General features: G+C 36.1%; 1 protein-coding gene across 1 annotated transcript in view; it reads right to left on the reverse strand.

Annotated features, from left to right (window-relative positions):
* Positions 1–1668: 1668 nt before the first annotated feature.
* The window catches only part of LOC113072163 (alkylglycerol monooxygenase-like), a 28902-nt gene continuing 10673 nt past the window's right edge, over positions 1669–19897 (reverse strand). Inside the window, exons 4-13 of the mRNA XM_026245290.1 lie at positions 17057–17160; positions 16837–16932; positions 15110–15176; positions 14794–14859; positions 14471–14550; positions 13467–13601; positions 10064–10180; positions 6762–6844; positions 6448–6553; positions 1669–2518 (exon numbers count right to left, since the gene is read on the reverse strand). Of these exons, the coding sequence (XP_026101075.1) occupies positions 2438–2518; positions 6448–6553; positions 6762–6844; positions 10064–10180; positions 13467–13601; positions 14471–14550; positions 14794–14859; positions 15110–15176; positions 16837–16932; positions 17057–17160 (935 nt within the window). The 3' untranslated portion in view covers positions 1669–2437. The remainder of the gene's footprint in view (positions 2519–6447; positions 6554–6761; positions 6845–10063; positions 10181–13466; positions 13602–14470; positions 14551–14793; positions 14860–15109; positions 15177–16836; positions 16933–17056; positions 17161–19897) is intronic.

Raw genomic sequence — 19897 nt, forward strand, 5'->3', positions numbered from 1 at the left:
CTGTTTCCAGTGGATTGCATTGTGTACTTGTAATGCAGATCTTACAGTCGGCACTTAGCATAATAGGCCGACAGAATATCTGTGCAGAAGAGGTTCGGGTCATTGCTAATGTGAGTTATCCTCACATCACTGAGCTTTTAGCTCAAACCCAATGTGCAGGCATGCAACTAACAGTCGGTGATGAAATGTGTGTGCCAAACCTAGCTGTCAACTAAATATAGAGCAGTACTAGTTTATATAAACAATACCATAACTGAGTACACGCACATTACGACTCCAAAGTCATTGAACGGAATACCGATTCCATGTAAGGAGTATTTTTAAATGTCAATGGGGACCATCTTCCCTAAGGAATTGTTAGTCACAGCTCCCATTCAGCACACACATAACAGTACATAATGTCATTTGCTCACAAATTCTCAAAAAGCTTTACAACTTTAATCTATATACCACAATATATAGACCATTAATACCATACTTAATACCATTCTGGGCCTTAAATGTGATAGCATGCATTGCCGTCAGGGTAAGAAAGCTCTCAGATTTCATCAACAGAAGAGGGAGTAATTAATGACAGAATTCATTTTTTTGGGTGAACTATCCATTTAATGCTTCAGCATAGCAAGACATTTTTGACATATGCTTCCATCTTTGTGGGAACAGTATTCCAGCATGACTGTGCCCCAACGCACAAAGCGAAAGGTGCATAAAAAAAAGTCAGATGAGCTTGATGTGGAAGAACTTGACTGGATCACACAGAGCATTGACCTCAACCCCATCGAACACCTTTGGGATGAACAGGAGCGGACATTGCAAGCCAAGCCTTCTCGTCAAACATCAGTGAGTAAAAATTCCCACAGACACAATCCAAAATCCTTCAGAAATCCTTCCCAGAAAAGTGGAAACTATAGTTGCAAAGGAGGGACTAATATTGTATAGATGTCCATGTATTTAGAATGCCATGCCATTGAAGTTTCTGTTGGTGTAATGGTCCTAATACTTTAGTCCATATAGTCTATATATTTATATTATATTTATATATATGCATTTAGCAGACGCTTTTATCCAAAGCGACTTACAGTACATTCAGGCTAACAGTTTTTACCTAACATAAAATAACATACTATATTAGATGGAAACTGTTACATACAGACATGTTATATATTACATCAGAAGCAAACGTGTAACATAATTCATCAAAATGAAGTAAACCAGTTAGTGATATTTCGGAAGGCTTCACCATGAGAAAGAAAAAAGATAATGTGTTAATACTCTGCAGATTCTGAAACCCTAATGAGAAGTAACATTTAAGTAACATATTAAACTCACACACCTCCAGAGATCTGTTAGCAAGACATCAAACTAATGTGTCATTAATTATTTACACCACTCAGGCACACCACCTTGCTTTATTCCAGGTGTGAAATCCAGATGTTATGAAACTGTGAAACTATGAAATAGTGACAAGCATGTCATATCATATTGTAAGAAAGGTGGCGTTTTAAATCATAAAAACAAGCTTTGACAAAGAAAATATAAATTCAAACACAGTTTTATATGTTATTAACATTTAATAAAATAAATGCTGTTATTCTGTTGGGAGGCAGACTGTTTTTTTCTTTTTGTCTTGCTGACTGACTGCACATTGACTGAAGTGGGTTTTTTTTAATATACCAAGGTTCTTATGAACTAATATTACTTGAACCATTCCAAACAGTCAGCTCATATGACAGTGGTGGTGTAATTGCTCTCCAGTGAAACTAGCCCTGACACGCATTAAAATGATCAATGAACACATACAGGGCATAGAATGAAATGGGACGCTGTTTTAGGGGTCCTGCTAGCACCACCTGGTGTTAACTCATACAGTTACATGAAATCACACCACAGCTATTAACAACCGGTATTTTTGGGGTTTATTCAGACAGAGTTTTACTAAAATAATACACACACACACACACACACACAGATAGATCCCTCTCTCTCTCTCTCTCTCTCTCTCTATATATATATATATGTATGTATAATTTCTGAAAATTTTCATAATACACTAGTTATTGTACTTGTATTATTTGTTCAATTTCAAATAAAATTATGTATGCAGATAAAGCTAAAGTTTGTTGGTACCTTTTGAATTTAATCTACCACATGCATTGATTATGGCTGAAAAGTTAGTTATAAAGTGGTTAGTACCATTCTGAGAACTACAAATCATTCTGTCTTTACGATATCTTAACTCATGATATTTTATAGCATCTGTTCAATGCCAAACTAAAGTGTAAAGAGTTTGTGAGAGCAGCAGTTTTTTGGTCAAGTTAAAAAGGACTAATCTCACAGTTAAATGTATGGAAGATGTCACTGATGCAGGACACTGAATCGTAAACAGTTTGTGTGTAAAGTGTTTTGTGTGTAAGGTTGTAAGCTGTTGATGTCTTATCTAGTTTTCTTTCTTCATCCTGTTGATGCGCTGGTTCACACACTGTAGACTCCAGTAGACTGCAGAGATTAAGACAAAGGCCTGCGCAAAACAACAAGATATTGACATTTATAACCCAAATAGGCCAATATTAATAGGCTAAATGTCTTATTTTTTCTTAGTGACATCTCTAGTAATGCACATTAAAGTTTTATCATGAGATTTTGTAATTATCATATTTACCAAAAATTATATATATATATCTTTATTTGGAAAGTTATAAATTATTACAGGTGGTGTGCAAAGTCTGCAAACATTTAAATATATCAGAATATAAACATTTATATATTTTAAGATTTTGTTACAACTTTATTTTTATAAGTCAAAACCTTATTTGAAGTGATTCGTTGTGAGAAACCTAAATGTCACATTCCAGGAGAATATACTACATAAAAAATGACAAAAATAAAATAAAAAAAGAATTAAAGCCAATAGGTCAAACATGTGTCCAAAGAATCTCCCATGATGCATTTGGAGTTCACAGAAGCCACCGTGGAAACAGGCCAAAAGTGTCAATCTTCCAAAAAGCTGTAACCTTAATTGCCCCTCCTTCCTTGCGTTCTAGACCATAAACTGCATCCGAGCTCTAAACAGAGTCCAAAATCATATTCTATCTATCAGAACTACCTCTCCAATGGGAAATAACCAGAGTTTCCTCAGGAGCAGCACAGCTGTTTCCCTCTGAGAGAAGAGAGACAAATAAAGGGAAAGGTATGGCCTGTGCTTCCTGACCTCAAGCTACCTGAATCCACCCATCAAATGCCAATTCAGTAAATTTGGTTTTTATTTTTTATCTACACTGTGTCATCAAGTCTTAGTAGAAATATTTCACAATACTACAGTTTTTCTTTGGGGCATTATATGCATTGGACAAAGACTAAGCCCTCTGTATTTGTGTTTGCATGAAATGGAACAGATTTAGAGTAATTTCAATTAATATTTGTATGACAAAAGGGATAAAAATACTATTAAAGACAACGCAGCTGCTTTTGAGACACTACCTCATTCTATACTTTCATTCAGAGCTGTACCGCCACCTAAGTAAAGTTAATTTAGCAGCGAAACCATCTCAAATCCTAAAATGGCAGATATTTCAATCAATTTGAGACGCCTTTTCTTCTCAGATTTTCCTCTGCAGGCGTATTTTAAGTGGAAAAAAACACGAGATGCGTAGATTTTGATACATTTTTCTCTTCTTTTTGTCTCTTGCTGTCTCAGATGACCACTTGTGTCTCTCCTTCGGTCTCCCTCAGCTTTTTTCGCTCTTTTACACACATCAAAGCGTTAGAAATAAAGAAAAAGATACATGCAGAGTTGCAGAAACGAGCGGCACACATTCACACTCAGCTTTAATAAGCAAAGTATCGAGTCTCCGGGGCGGCTGCAGTTTTGGGTCAAAAGCAAACAGGACTTAATCTCTGCTGTCACCTCAGTGATGTATGTCTAGCGATGGGGATTTTTCAACATGTGGATGCCTACATGGTGGTAATGCATGCTGCTTCTTAGTTAGAGAGTGAAAAAATGGTACGTTTTCCACAAAATATCAAACAGCACAACCATTTCCAACATTGATAATAATAGGAAATGTCTCTTGCGCAATTAATCAGCATATTAGAATTTCTGACGGTTCATGTGACACTGAAAACTGGAGTAATGATGCTAATAATTCAGCTTTGCATCACAGGAATAAATTGCATAATAACATATATTAAAATAGCAAAAAATTGCAATAATATTTCTTCATACTTAATGTATTTTTGATTAAATAAATGCAGTCTTATGTGAGCGTACAACTGAATCGCTCACCGTACCGAAAACATTAGCTTGTCGTACACACAAAAAAAAAAACCTGTTAAGCAGTTCAAGCATTCGTCCATGAATCTGAGCTGAGGTGGCAGTGGTGACCCATTACTGAAACCCCCTACTGCTTTTGGCAGTCAAACGAGCAGCAATTCTCTGAAAAGAAGCTGAGAGACTGAAGCCTGGTTCGGCCCGACTCGGAGCGCTTTGATGCCGGGGTGAAGGGCGTCGTGGCAGCCTCGTGTGACTCTCACTGGACTCTCTGTAAATCAGTTCAATGGGATTCCTGAGACAAGGCCCAAGATGGATGGGTCTCCTGGGGCTTGTAAGGAACCGTTCGGTTCACCATGGCAGCCTGCTTAGCAACCTGAAGCCACTGAAAGCTCTACAATATATTAGTATTAGGCTTCTTAAATCAAGAGTGGTGATTTTCTAATTGTTACTGATTATGTAAAATCAAAATACAAATCTTATGTCAGAGATGTGATTAGATCACTTGCTCTAGACATGTTGAGCAAGAGATGATGGAAAGGAAACATCCAAAATGTAAAAGCTGTATACAGTATTCACTTCCGTTTGAAATTTTGGGGCTAGTAAGATTTTTTTATTATTATTATTTTTAGAAAGAAAGAAATCCATACTTTCATTCAGCGATCACACTAAATGTTACATAAGATCTGCATTTGAAATAAATGCTGTCCTTTAACACTGTTCTTTCTATTCATCAAAGAAAGCGAAACAATGTATCACAGTTTCCATAAAAATACTAAGCAGCACAACTGTTTTCAACATTAATCATAATAAGAACAAAAGTTTCTTGAGCAGCAAATCAGCATATAATATTGATTTCTGAAGGATTATGTGAAACTGATAATAATATTTTATAATATTAATGTTTTAACTGCATTTCTGACCAAATATGTAGATACCTATTTCCAGGATTTTCCAAACAATCCACAAACCTTAATTCACTGGTGATACCTGAGAACTAACAGTGGAATCAGATGTGCCCAATCACCTGAAATTCTTGCTAAAGCTCTTCTTATCAGTCTAATTCAGGCTCCAAGCTCCAGAATTCCTCTCCTGTGGTGTGTTGGAGGGTGTCAGGTGCTATGAAAAGATAAGCCCGTGGCGCTGCTGACTGCAGCTTTTGTGTGAACCTGATCTTGATAATATTATCTTAACCTTTTCCTTCAAAAAAAGTGGGGTGGGTCTTTGCAGCGGTACAATTTTTGTTTCGCCCTTGAGAAATGAGGAGGACAAATATTAGCTTTGATGGGTGGAAAAACATAGATTGGAAAAAACACAGGCAGAAATGCAAGAACATCATCCCCTAGCTGAAATAAACAGAAGCCGGGATGAGTGAGGAACTGACAGGGCAAGTTTTAGCAAATGATAATCTTTCTGAAGGGTTAAAATGGCATTTCTGCAAATAGACCAGTCTAAAGGAAAGTTACAGAGAAATAAACTCTGTCCTTGGCCTATTACAACAGAAACACATTAAATCAGGAGGAGTCTATGGGTACAGTTCACACGGCAACAAAAATATGACGCTACTAAAACTGTCCTGCGGGCATTTCAGCACCTGAGCTCACAGATGCATGCTCACAAAGTTAAACGAGCAATTCAGCTCTTGTGTAAATCTAATCAGTCTTCCAAGGCGAGCCGCAGACGTGTTTAATTGATTCCAGAAACGTTGCCTTTGCGTAGACTGGGATGGTGAGAAGAGGAGAGCTGGAGGGAGGGATGGAGGGTCGTGAAGAGAGAGGTGGCGCGCTAATGAAAGGTCAGCTGAGATGCACGGCCCACGCTGCAAGTGCCAGATACACACACAGCAATTTTATGGTCAATTGGGCCATGCATCTGGAGTCATACATCACTGAGGCGTGTAGAAAGTCCCAGTGCCAGATCCGAAACACACACACACACACACACACACTCAAACATACATCCATCTAGGAAGGAGTTAACACATATGCACATGTCCGATAGTACTAGTAGAAATACATCTATTTCTATCATTTAAGCATCAAAACTGTGTAAAACCTGATGATAATGCTTTTTGGCATCTTTTGAGAATGATTGAAAGAGTGTCTTGTGCTTAAATGGAATCTGGACATCTGTAAAAGAGACTATGCAAATGATGTACAGTATGTTTCAGTCAAACTTACTTCAATTGGAAAAGCCAACAAAGGCACCAGAGGCTCAATGTAACCAAACCGTAGAAGAGCCATTATCAAAACACATCTCAGCATCTCCATTTCAGCTGCATTAGCCCTGAAAGAAAGGAAAGACAATGTTTTCTTTTTCTTTTTTACAAATTTTTTTTTTGTACAGTGCTGTTTAGTAAACAGTAAATTAATTTAATTTCCATATACTCTAGACAGTAATTCACCTTAAGTCCAGTTCAATAAAGAATAAAATAAAATAAAATAACATAAAATAAAACACATGAGAAAACAGGAGATTGTTATAGGAGCTGTACCTCTGATCGATCAGGAAGCCCAAAGAAGTTAGAGAAAGCAATACGTAGGCAGTCAAAAGAAGCACAGTCATCTCGGAAAGTATCTGCAGGTGAAAGATAAGAAATATATGATATAGTATACATAGATAAGATATATATGTATATATGTATATATATATATATATATATAGAGAGAGAGAGTGGGGCTTGAAAGTTTGGGCACCCCTTGCAGAATCTGTGAAAATATGAACAAAAAATAAGAGAGATCATACTAAATGCAAGTTATTTTTTATTTAGAACTGTCCTGAGTAAGATATTGTACATAAAAGATATTAACATTTAGTCCACAAGACAAAAAAATTATTAAAATTATGAAATTATTAAAATAACCCCCTCAAACGTTTGGGAACCCTTGGTTCTTAACCCTTTAACTGCCCCACCAAGAAAAAAGCATTTTTTGTTTGCATTTCTTATCTCCTTATGTCATTAGTTACCACACTCAATGTATTTTTTTTCCCAACACGTCCCATAATTTTTAAAACATTAGCTTAGCTTTTCTACGTTTACCATAAAGTGACAAATCAACCATTTGGTTGAGCACGTTTTTGAAAAATTTTTGAAAACATACTAAAGTTTTTTCATGGCACCAAGTAAAATAATTTTGTAAAGTTAGGGCTCTTACAGTGTAATATGTCAAAAAAATATGCTTACCTTGCAAAATTTCACCAAAAACAGTTTGCATGGCAGGAGTGATTTCTTTCTCTCTGACATTCATCAAAGAAGAAGTGTTGTGACAAATGCTGTTGATTTTTTTTGGCTTAACATACCTCTACCAGATGGTAGAGATGGCTCAATCAGCTTGAATTAAGTTAAGTACTCCTCTCAATAAAATATAGTGACTCAAAATGTGCTCAACCATTTGGTCGAGCGGCAGTTAAAGGGTTAATACTGTGTTCTGTTACCTGATGATCCTCGAATGTCTTTCTGTTTTGTGATGGCTGTGCATGAGTCCCTTGTTTGTTCTGAACAGTTAAACTGAGCAGCGTTCTTCAGAAAAATCTTTAAGGTCCTGCAGATTCTTCAGTTTTCCAGCATCTTTGCATATTTGAACCCTTTCCAGCAGTGACTTTATGATTTTGCGATACATCTTATCACACTGAGGACATTTGAGGGACTCAAACACAACTATTTAAAAAGATTCAAACATTCACTGATGCTCCAAAAGGAAACAAGATGCAACTTGGTGAAAACTTTTGGAATTTGAAAATCAAGGTAAATTGTACTTAATTTGTGTACCGGGAAACATACAAGTATCTTCTGTTGCTTACGAAGGGCAGAACTAAATGGAAATAAATTATATTTCAACAAAATAAGAAAAAATTTGGCCATCTTCATCGTGTTCAAAAGTGTTCACCCCCCAGCTCTTAATGCATCTTGTTTCCTTCTGGAGCATCAGTGAATGTTTGAATCTTTTTAAATAGTTGTGTTTGAGTCCCACAAATGTAACAAATGTTACCTCATCAGGTAACAGAACACAGTATTAAGAACCAAGGGGTCCCAAACTTTTGAGGGGGTTATTTTAATAATTTCAGCAATTTTTTTGTCTTGTGGATTAAATGTTAATATCTTTTATGTACAATATCTTACTCAGGACAGTACTAAATAAAAAAAATAACATGCATTTAGTATGATCTCTCTTATTTTTTCACAGATTCTGCAAGGGGTGCCCAAACTTTCAAACCCCACTATATATATATATATATATATACGTACATGTTTATATTTAATAAATAAATGTAATATTTATTTATATGTATAGTAGATCTCAAAGGTCAAAGTATGACAGTGAACAACAATTTAGGTCATGATTTGAAAAGCTTTCTTTGGTCTTATTCAATATTAATAACTCTAACTCAAATAATTTTGCAAGCAACACAGCTGAATAAAAGTGACCTAACAAATTTACAGTAGGTGCCAGGACAGTTGCGTAATACTATATCTCGATGGAGCAAAAACTCAAGGCCAACCATTAGGGAAGTATCATCTATGACTGAATTGGCACACCTCTCTGGCAGGATTTACACTGAAATCATAATCTGGTGATAATTTGCTGCTAATACAAGGAATGATGTTAATGAGGTTTTCTTGACCTTGCTAACCCATCATACTCAGCAGTGGTTAAGTCAGGTGCCTGACCTCATAACGTATTTGATATGACACCAGCAAACAATTACAGCCTTTTTCCTGTGTGTCACCAGACAGAATCCAGATCCCGGACCTCAGTCCTGAAGCGCTGGCTCATTTTTCAACAATTAACAAACGGGGGAAAAATCTATTTAGATTGGTTAATTTCTAAAGCCTTTCCATATCCAGTTTCAAAATAAACAAACTAAGAGGACAAAGGGAAAAAAGGGGAAAACCATCTTCCAAAATCTTAATTTCAGCAGAGGTCTACTACACAGGCCTTCCATAATGAACAGTTAGTCAAACATCCAGCAGGATTCATAGCCCTGTGTGGATGATGTCATTGAAATATGTCTAAAAAGTAACTTTTTGGAGTGCCACTAAGCTATTCTGTAGCATTACTGTGGCAAAGGAATTGAATGCAAACAGACAACAAGGTATAAATACACATTTTAACATTATTTATTGCTAAGCCTCAAGGCCTCGGTTTGATATTTTCCTTGGACAAATTGACTGATGAAAAAAAAAAAGCAAGGTTTCCAGGGGCTGGAAAAGCAGTCAGAGCATTTGTATTGGTTGCTGGACCACCAAGCGGCTGTTTTATTGGCTGGTGGAGCTAAGGAAAGGGTTCCAGTGGACACTTCTCCGAGAGCCACAACTAAGACAGCACCGCAGAGGTAGGAATCACAGGAAAACAGACAGCTTCAATTCAGCAGGGAGGCAGGGTGGGGCCGTGCTTTCTGGCCAACCAAAAATATGCCTGGGGAACATGGACTTCCAAGGATAATGTACAGTGGCAACTGAACATCTCTATGTTTTTAAAGGGGATGGGGAGGGGGTGGGTGAAAAATAATAGACAAAGATTACTTCTAACTATTCTGTCCATACTCAGCTAGTAAAATGCCTTATTATTAGAAGAACATTTAGGATAATGAGAGAGAGACCGAGGCTGATAATAGACATTGTGAGGTAGCATTAACCACACAGCAAATGAAAAGCTTTTAAAGCTCCTGTAGATGACAATGAAAGACGGCATTCAGATGATAGCTTTGACATTTCAGTGGGGCACATTTCTGGGAAAATTAGATGTCGATTTCGACAGTGAAAGTAAAAAAATAAATAAAGGAAAAAGTACCTACCGTTTGATCCATTAATAAGTTGTTATATACATCCAGCAGAAGAAAGAACTGTAAAAGCACATAGGCTTGCATCGCAGGGGACCATGTTGGATTATAAGGCATTTCCTCTCCTGTAATCTGATTGGAGAATGAACAACATTTTGTAGTTAAAAAAAAAAGTAAACAAAGCCACCAAAAAACTAAACAAAAAAATCTAATACGATTTGTCAGAGAATCTGAGAATGAGAATCTTTTGTCTTTTTTCACCATGCAACAAAAATGGCAATATGTATTTTTCACTTAGCAGAATAATAGCGCTATTATCTGTTATGGTGTGCACACACCGAAAGCGAAGTGAATATTGTATATATGTAGAAATCTTGTCATTTATCATTTACACACCAAATTTGCATCATTTGCCTGATGCAAATTTGCATCTACCGTATTTTTCGGACTATAATTCGCACCTGAGTATAAATAGCTTCAGTCCAAAAATACGGCATGACAGGGAAAAAAACATATATAAGTCGCACTGGACTAAAAGTCGCATTTATTTAGAACCAAGAACCAAGAGAAAACATTACCATCTACAGCCGCAAGAGGGCGCTCTATGTTTTCAGTGTAGACTACAGGAGCACTGAGCAGCATAGAGCGCCCTCTCACGGCTGGAGACGGTAATGTTTTCTCTTATTTCATTTCTCTTGGTTCATTTCTCTTGGTTCATGTCAAATTAATTTTGATAAATAAGTCGCACCTGACTATAAGTTGCAGAACCAGCCAAACGATGAAAAAAAGTGCGACGTATAGTCCGGAAAATACAGTATTTGCATTTTTGCATTGACTTTGTATGTAATCTACTCGTGCAAATTATTACATTCACTTTTGGTGTGCACACACCATTAGTTATCAATACAGCATGACAATAGTTTTTGTTCAAAGTGTGTTGTACAAATGCTTTTAAGACTATACAGTATACAGAGAGGTTTTAAATGGTTTCTAGCTGTTCCAATTTGCTTAGATAGAGCCATTAGTTAGTTGTCTCAAATTCAGCAGACCACCTGCAACCAGCCATAAACTAGCTATTATGCTCGCAAAGTAGCTTTTTTAGGTTGTAGATGGTTTTAAATGGCTGTTCCAAACTGGTTAATAAGCACCATTAAATTATCAAAGAAGGTCTAGATTGTTGAACAGAGCTGGTACAGCAGGCCTAAGGTCTACTGGGTTAGATAGAGTAGAATACAAAACAGCTTCTATGTCTGGAAAACCAGCTTGACCACCATATACTGTATATATATATATATATAGGCCTCCTTAAGGTGGCCATCAATAAACAGCCAGACCACCTTAAGTAGTAGAATAAACTGTTTTTCAACAGGAAGTAGCAAAATCTATATATTTATCCACATACACAAACACAAACACACACACACACACACACACACACACACACACACACACACACACACACACACACACACACACACATATATATATATATATATAAATTCCTATCTATGAAAAAAAAGGACTAGCTATTTGGCCGATCCAATACTTCCACATTAAAGCACAGTACATAAGAAAATTGCATCACTGTTTGGATCCCGACCTAAAATAACTCTGCTTCATACATCAGTGTTTTTGGACATGAATCACTGAGAACTTGATCACTGTTGATTTCCTAAGAATTCCTGAGGCTGTCTCAGCTGCAGACACGTGTGGGTTTTCTTCACACCAGAACTCTGATGGCTCTACCTCCGCGGAGTTCTGCTTTCCCTCAGAATTCAACACATCCGAGCCGGCCTCCCTCGCTCCTACTCTCCTCCACTCCACAGGAGAAACAACAGACACACCCTGGTCTGCATCACCCAGGGCCTTTCAAGATATTTCTGTCAAATTCCTGCTCTCTCCACATGTTTAGGATCACCAGGGCCCACTTTGAGGTGGCTTTAATTGTAGCATGGTAAGAGCGACAGAAAGAGTGGGAGGGACAGGGTTCCTCAAGAGTGTGAAACTGCGTCTGTTAGTATGTGGCACAGTCAGACGTGTTTCAAAGCAAACCGCCGCTCTCCTGATGAGAAGACTTCAAAACCTTGTCGCAGGCCTGCTGTTTGATCAGGCCTAAAAAAGCTCGCCTTTTTAAAGACGAGTGAAAATGAGTCTATTGTGCTTCAGCCCACAAAGGCGGTTAAGATTCATTTGGCAATGGCGCACACTTGTAAAGCCTGTCTGAACCGTGAGTCTGTTTTTATGTGAGAACTCGGGGAGTCATTTGAGAGACCTTTTTTCCTGTTACAGAAACAGCAGGTAGTAAACCACAAGTAAGGTGAAGAACAAAAGAGTTTCCAATATAAAGGTGAACATAACATTTTCTGCACCACAAGCAGCTATAGAACTGCTCAAATAATTTCCAACTAGTTTTTCTAAATAATAACACCACTTTCTATTGAAATTAGAACTAAATTAGAACATTTTGGAAAAGTGTTTTTCCAATGTGGTCCATAAACTGCTCTTTTATTAAAAATAATTTAAACCACTGTTCAGAAGGTTTTAATGTTTTTGAAAGAAGTATCTTATGGTCACCAAGGGTGTATTTATTTGATCAAAAATACAGTAAAACTTTAATACATTTAACATTACAATTCAAAATAACAGTTTTCTATTTTAGTATATTTTCAGAATTCTTTAATTAATAGACAGTTCAAAAGAAAAAAAATTGAGCGTTCCAGAATCAAAGGCTTCAGTGTTGGTTTTGTTCATGTATTTTCATGCATAATTGCTGATTAGAAGTACTCATTTGTTTAAAAAAAAAAAAAAACTGAACCCAAACCTTTGAATGGTTTTTTAAAAACTACAGCAGTTTTCCCTCCATTTAATTCCATTTTAATTTTCTATCCTGGAAATTAAGGAACTATAAATCCATTCTCAATTCATTTCAGAATAACATGCAGACTGTTGTTTTATCAGAATAAGAAACATCTTGATACAGTGGAGTACTATATATATATAGTATAAGATATAAGATATTAACATTTAGTCCACAAGACAAAAAATTGCTGAAATTGCTCTTAATGCATCTTGTTTACTTCTGGAGCATCATCACAAAACAGAAAGATAGTCGTGGATCATCAGGTAACAGCACACAGTATTAAGAACCAAGTGTTCCCAAACTTTTGAGTGGGGTTATTTTAATAATTTCAGCAATTTTTTTGTCTTGTGGACTAAATGTTAATATATTTTATGTACAATATCTTACTCAAGACAGAACTAAATAAAATATAACATGCATTTAGTATGATCTCTCTTATTTTTTTGAAAATGACTCGCATTTTCACAGATTCTGCAAGGGGTTCCCAAACTTTCGAGCCCCACTGTACACACACACACACACACACGCACGCACACACACACACACACACACACACACCTGGGGAATATCAGCGATGTCTCCCAGTCTTGGTTTTCCTGGAGTCCAGCCTGGCCCTTTAAAAATGACGGACAGCTTATTTGAAATTCCTTCAGCTTCCCAGAACCTCTGCCATAGGTACGGGTAATAAAGGAACTTCAGAGAGGAAAGAAAAGAAGAATGAGGCTATAAACCATACATGGCACATGCATTCTTAATATTAAGGGACCTCTTTAATGCTGCATTACCTAAAAACTCTTCAGTCAACAATGACACTGAAATACTACCCTTTTGTTTTGTATTTTATTCATTTTTCAGACTTTTCATCTCACTTATATATTTTAAATCACAGTTTATATTTCACCGTCAAATAAACATTATTCTTATTCATTTTATTCATCATCATCTCGTCCTCGCGTCTAAATGCTTTTGTCACACACATCAGATCAGACGGCCACAAGGGAGCACCGAAAAAATAATCAAACACAACCTCCATTTGGTTTTGCAGAACTCTTTCACCTCTCCTGAGCCGTGTGTTTAAAGTGGAGTAATAATGTTATGGTTACAGCATGGCTTTTCCACTAGCATGGTAATGCGAGGAGAAGCCCAGCTCCCGTTGACTCTGGTCGGATATTTACATCTCTAAAATTAGGCCGGTCTGAGTCCATTATGTGAAACCCTATTCATCTCCAGTGTTGATATTTTCACTAGTCAAAGGTCTTGATAAAATGTAGGGGGCAAATTAATCTAAACATTTTGTTTATGAACAATGTAAACTTTGATTTCATACTGTGAACACTCAGTCCATGTATGTTACAATAAAACCATAGTAAAAAACTAACCTTAAAACAGACATAATGCAAAACTTTAATACTTTTTACTCTGAGAAATAATCAAATAAATATTTTACAAAAACAAAAAAGAAATAATATTACAGTAATATTAGTATAAATATTCCAATAGATGACAATAAATTACTACATTAAAATTAAATATATCTTTATTAGAATAAAATTCGGACTAACCTCAACAGTCCAGATTTCAAACGTGCTGATTGGATGTACGAGCCCATAGACAACATGATCACTTTCAGGAGCGAATGTACCTGCAGAAGGATGGAAAGAAGCAGAGAACATCACATTTTCAAAGTGACTTGCATGTGTGTTCACAATTCACTAAAAAGTGTATTACAGATCGGCTGTTGAGAAGTAACAGGTCATTTGTGCTTTGTACCATTTTTATTACTCCTGACAGTAGAAACATGACATTAAATAATAGAGAGTGTTTAATGGATGCATGTGCTGCTAGGGCTCATTTCCATTCAACTATTGGTTGGCATTTTACTTACCAAACATCCTGTCCCATATAATCAGAATTCCTGCATAATTCTTATCGATGCAATATGGATTTCGCCCTGTGAATACATGGTTAGATGTTACAAATTCACTTCATACACATCCACTGGTCATTACGGCATCTCTGTTAACAGGTCTAAAATGTGTTTTCTTAGATGAATGGTAGAGCCAGTATTAACCGAAGTAACATGATAAGATCTCAATGACAAGACATGCTTAGCTTTTGACCCACGGTGATAAACTGAGCAATACCAATGCGCTTTGGGAACAGTGCAATGCAACTCTACTTTCAAAGATAATAATGCTTACCATGATGAACTCTGTGGTGGCTGGGAGTATTTAGGATCCACTCTAGAGGTCCAAGATCTTTGACCAGCTAGTGACAGAAACACATTGTCAAAGATTATATTCTTACAAAACCTTCAAGTTACAAAAAGGATGTTGCATGTGCATGTGACTTTTGAGCTATATTCCAAGTCTTCTGAAGTCATATGTTTATTTTTATACAGCAAAATATGAGCGTATTCACTGATGATCTGAATCAGTTGATCTAGGTCACAAAACCCATCGGATTATTACTGAATTATGACCTAAATTTGGATCTGTTTTTCACACAAGCCACTTTTATGGTGCTTTTATGTAATTTCTCAGCTGGAAAACTTGCATGGGCAAAAATGACTAGAACATTCCTTCTTTTGTGTTCTACAGAAGAAATAAAGTCATACAGGTTTAGAATGACTTTATTGTAAGTAAATGATGACAGAATTGTAATTTTTTTGGTGATCTCTCTCTTTAACCTCCCTAATAACTATTTCCTTTCATGCACAAAGGGGCAACAGCAACAGGTCGTTCCTATATGCGGTACGTAAACCACAGACAAAACACCAAAAGATAAATGATCACGGGTAAGCCCATTGTCCTCCTTTGACATTTTTCATATGGACAGGCAGACCGAATCTTAATATTAGTCTTGCGTACAGCATGTGATTAATTTTCCCTATTGAGTGCCTTGTCTTTGTCTTGGCTTCAAACGCTGAAGAAATGTGCTCTTCAGGGATTGTGGAACCTTGACTGGTTCAGATGTTCACAAATGTACTTGGAGACATCATTAATACATAGTGTTTTCTTATCTGATGAGCTCGGTCGAAACTCCGCTAACTACGGAAAGAGAAAGGTGGCCAGATTTCCAGATGGAAAGAGCAATATTTATAGATTGCAAGTAAAACAAACATTACATTGGATTAGAGTACGCATATAGAAGCCAACGCGCCTCATTAATATGCATGTGTGTCACAAGCTTTATGGTGTGTAAAATGCACACATACAGTACACACTCCGTGCCTTATTTTACCAGGATATAAACATCCATTTGAGCTTGATGAAGCATATATCGCAGGTGTTATAGCCGACCATCAGGTTTTTTTACTCAAGTACTTGATTTCTGACGTCTACAAAATGGGAACAGCTCAGCCTAAGTGAGTGCCGTATTTCAGTGGACCATTATTTTCATGTAATGAGAGATCTGGCAACAGCTGAATTGCATCTTAAAAAAAAAAGGAGCTCCCTCACAATTTAACTCGCGTTCTAATGTTGGATGAGGACTGGGAATTCGATGCCAATAAATTACACGACATCAAAAAAAACCTATAAAAGGGAGCATAAATTATACCCTTCAGAAAACTGGAGACGTGAAGACTGTTTTCTCTAATAGAGCTCTACAAGATGGAAGTGATTCCAAATCCATTTCTCAAATGATCCCCGAATGTAAAGCCTATACTGAAGGCCATTTAAATGGCAAATGTAAAGCTTCTGTTTGGAGTATTTCATAAAAACTCATTACTTATGATAGACTCTGGTATTCAGGACCACAGAATGGGCAAAACTACAAATGGTTAGAGTTTTGGAAATGGCTACATGTTATAAACTTAACCTGGAACGGTCAAAATCAAGAAATTGCTTATAATATGTTACTAAAAGATTTTTAAAAATTGTAATAAAATGTGTTAAACAATTAGTAGAGACAAATCTGACAGTACCTCAGTATGAATCCAGAACTGATAGAGCAGGTTCAACTGTATGTGCACTGCAAAAACTGACGGAGGGACCATCAGCGCCAACGGAAGGTAAAACGCCTGATAAAACACATAAAATATTATCACTTCATAATAGCCTATAAGCTACACTGTTAGAGCTCATCTATCATGTATCATGGCAAAATGATCACAGATTAATTAGTTAGATGCAGGTACTTCATACCCATGAGGAGAACTGCTGGGTGACAGACTGGCGTAGTGCTGTCGACAGATTGTAGTATTCAGAACTGTGGTGAACCTGATGGGCAGCCCACAGGATGTTTAACTCTGAAACCACAAAAAGAGAGACAGATACATGATTAGCAGCAATGAAAGAGACTCATTACATATTTTGGCTTTAGACAATTTTTACTTTTGACCTGTGCTGGTTCTGGTGCTTTATTAAATCTCTTGCTCTTTCTGGACTATTGAGACAGCAACTGCTCTGTAATTTACTGGCCCACATTTTTTTTTTTTTTTAACAAAAAATAAATAAATAATAATAAAATAAAAAAAAACAATACACATATATATATAAAAGGAAAGGGACCATCTTTTTGGGCAGTAAGATTTGTCTGCATCCTTCTTAATATCTACCAGGAGAAAGAAAAATTAACCCTAAGTAAAATGAAAGCCCATATTGAAATATTTGTAAACATTTATTCTAAAAATAAAATAAAATAAAATAAAATAAAATAAAATAAAATAAAATAAAAGTATCTGGAGTTTCTGTGGATTCTAGCATTTGCAACATTTTAACATTTTCTCAATAATATTCGGGTCCCTCGATATGGCTCGAGTTCCTCCTTCAGTTGAATTGCCTAAGCAAGCACCTCTAATGAGTTTGCAAACACTGTCAAATCTCTTTAAGATAGTCGAAGGCCTTGTGTAAGTGTGAGGTCCATCAAATCTTAGAGCTGGTGAAGTTCCCGATGAAATGTTGCGATCCAGCTGACAAAACACCCCGTGGTGAGAGTGCAAGAACGAAACCTTCCTCTCTGGCAGTGGGGCTCTGCTGAGAAGTTAAAATCACCAGGCCAGCAAAGTGAGCAAAGCTTTCCATTGAGAAAACAACATCAACCTGTCCACTTAATCCTGATTACAGAACCAGGGAAGTGACGCTATGTTTTTACTCACACACTATGTATTTTCAATGCATTTATGTTATACATTAATTATACATTAAAAATAATAAAATAAAATAATAATGTTGCAATAGAAGTGTAATTTTACTTGCATCACCAATCAGAATTTGGAAACAAAATGACATGAAAATTTGGTTTCCCTGAACATTCCCTTTTGCTATTGGTTGAACAAACCGATAGTCCCGCCCCAAACTAACGCCATTGTTTTTTCTGACAGATTATTTTTAGTTGTCTTTGCATTTCACACAGATATAGAAGTATTTTATATTAAAAATATATACAATTCAGCTTTAAATTCTAAACTTTAGGTGAAGTATTGAGTAAGATACTACTTTTTTGTATATGACACTCTTTAGAGCTTTCTGCTTCTAATCAAGATATGAAATGTGAGGTTTTGCTCAAAACACACCCGCAGAGCTCCAGTCATTGCTTGAGTGTGTGAGCCCATGTTTTCACCTCCTAGGGCAGAGCAGTGTAAGATTGATGTGGGGTGTCACCGGTAGGAAGTATGTTCAGCTAGGCCTCATTGCAATCCATGTCCTCGTGCGCCGACCTCGGCTGGAAGCCGCATAGTTTGGCAGGCAGTATTCAGAGGGGAAGAGCTTTAATGATGAGAATCTATGCCACAGAAAAGACTTTCCCATCATGCCTGAAGACCACGGTCTGCTCAGACACGGAGACTGTGTTCTTTTCTCAAGAATACAGGGATAAACAGCAAGGTTGCAGAAAAAGCAGTGTGTACTATAAATGGATATAAAAGTATTAGTTTGGTCTCAACACTTAAAGAGAGATAACATGCAACTGTAGTTAATTCATAGTTACAATCATAATTTGCTAGTTCGTTAGAGTGGGATAAATAATAATGATAATAATAATACAATTATTATAAGTGCTAAAATTTAAATAATGTATTATTATTATTATTATTATTATTATTATCATTAATATTTCATTTTATTATTCATTCTGGGCTATACAGATTTTTGTCCAATTAATATTATAATTATAATTATAATTATGATATTGCCATACATTTTTAGATTTTTTTCTTCAAAAAATAAATAATATTATCTAAATATGTATGGAAATATCATAAATGATTACAAACTAATAAATAAAATTATTAAATAAAACAATTAGTCCATGTACAGTAGTATATTAGCTTTAAGGTCATCTACTATATGTTAATTCTGTTAAGAAGTAATTACCCTTTTGCATGATTTTGATCATTTTGATGACTCATCCTTTGCTACAAATATTTTGTTCAATTAAAATGATCAGTAATATCATGGAGCACTTTGTGGATAAGGTTAAGGTGATCTGAGCACTCGCCAGGTGGATATTTACAGGTCCAAGGTAAAATATTCTCAGTTTCAATCTAAATTGATATCCAAACCATGCCATGACATTCTCAGAATGACCGTATAAAATTCATGGCTTTTACGTATATTATAATTACAACAAAATTCACCTTAAAGTTCAGTGTCTATTGTTCAGTCTTATCTATAAACTTCGGTTTTGATGCAAAGTACAAGAACAGTAATGTACAGACTCACATGCAGTTACCATAAGTCACAGTACATCTCTAACAGAAGATATGAATTGGCTGAGATGCCTTTACACAAGGTTATGGGTTAAATCAACAACAAAATACACTGATTATATCATTGTGCATTACAGCTCACAGTTTAAAGAGTACTGTGGAAACATTATGAAAGAAACAATCAATTCAATCTCTCTACTTGCAAACATGTTAATGTATTTTTAATGTGCTAAACATTTGCACTTTCAAAAGCCTAATTATAAAACTATAAGGGACCAAGAACACTTGGCAGTTAAGATGTTTTCATCACTTGCACTAAATTATGAGTTTTCTCTCT

The sequence above is a fragment of the Carassius auratus genome, unplaced genomic scaffold (genome assembly GCF_003368295.1).
Source record: "Carassius auratus strain Wakin unplaced genomic scaffold, ASM336829v1 scaf_tig00008591, whole genome shotgun sequence".
Taxonomy (NCBI): Eukaryota; Metazoa; Chordata; class Actinopteri; order Cypriniformes; family Cyprinidae; genus Carassius; species Carassius auratus.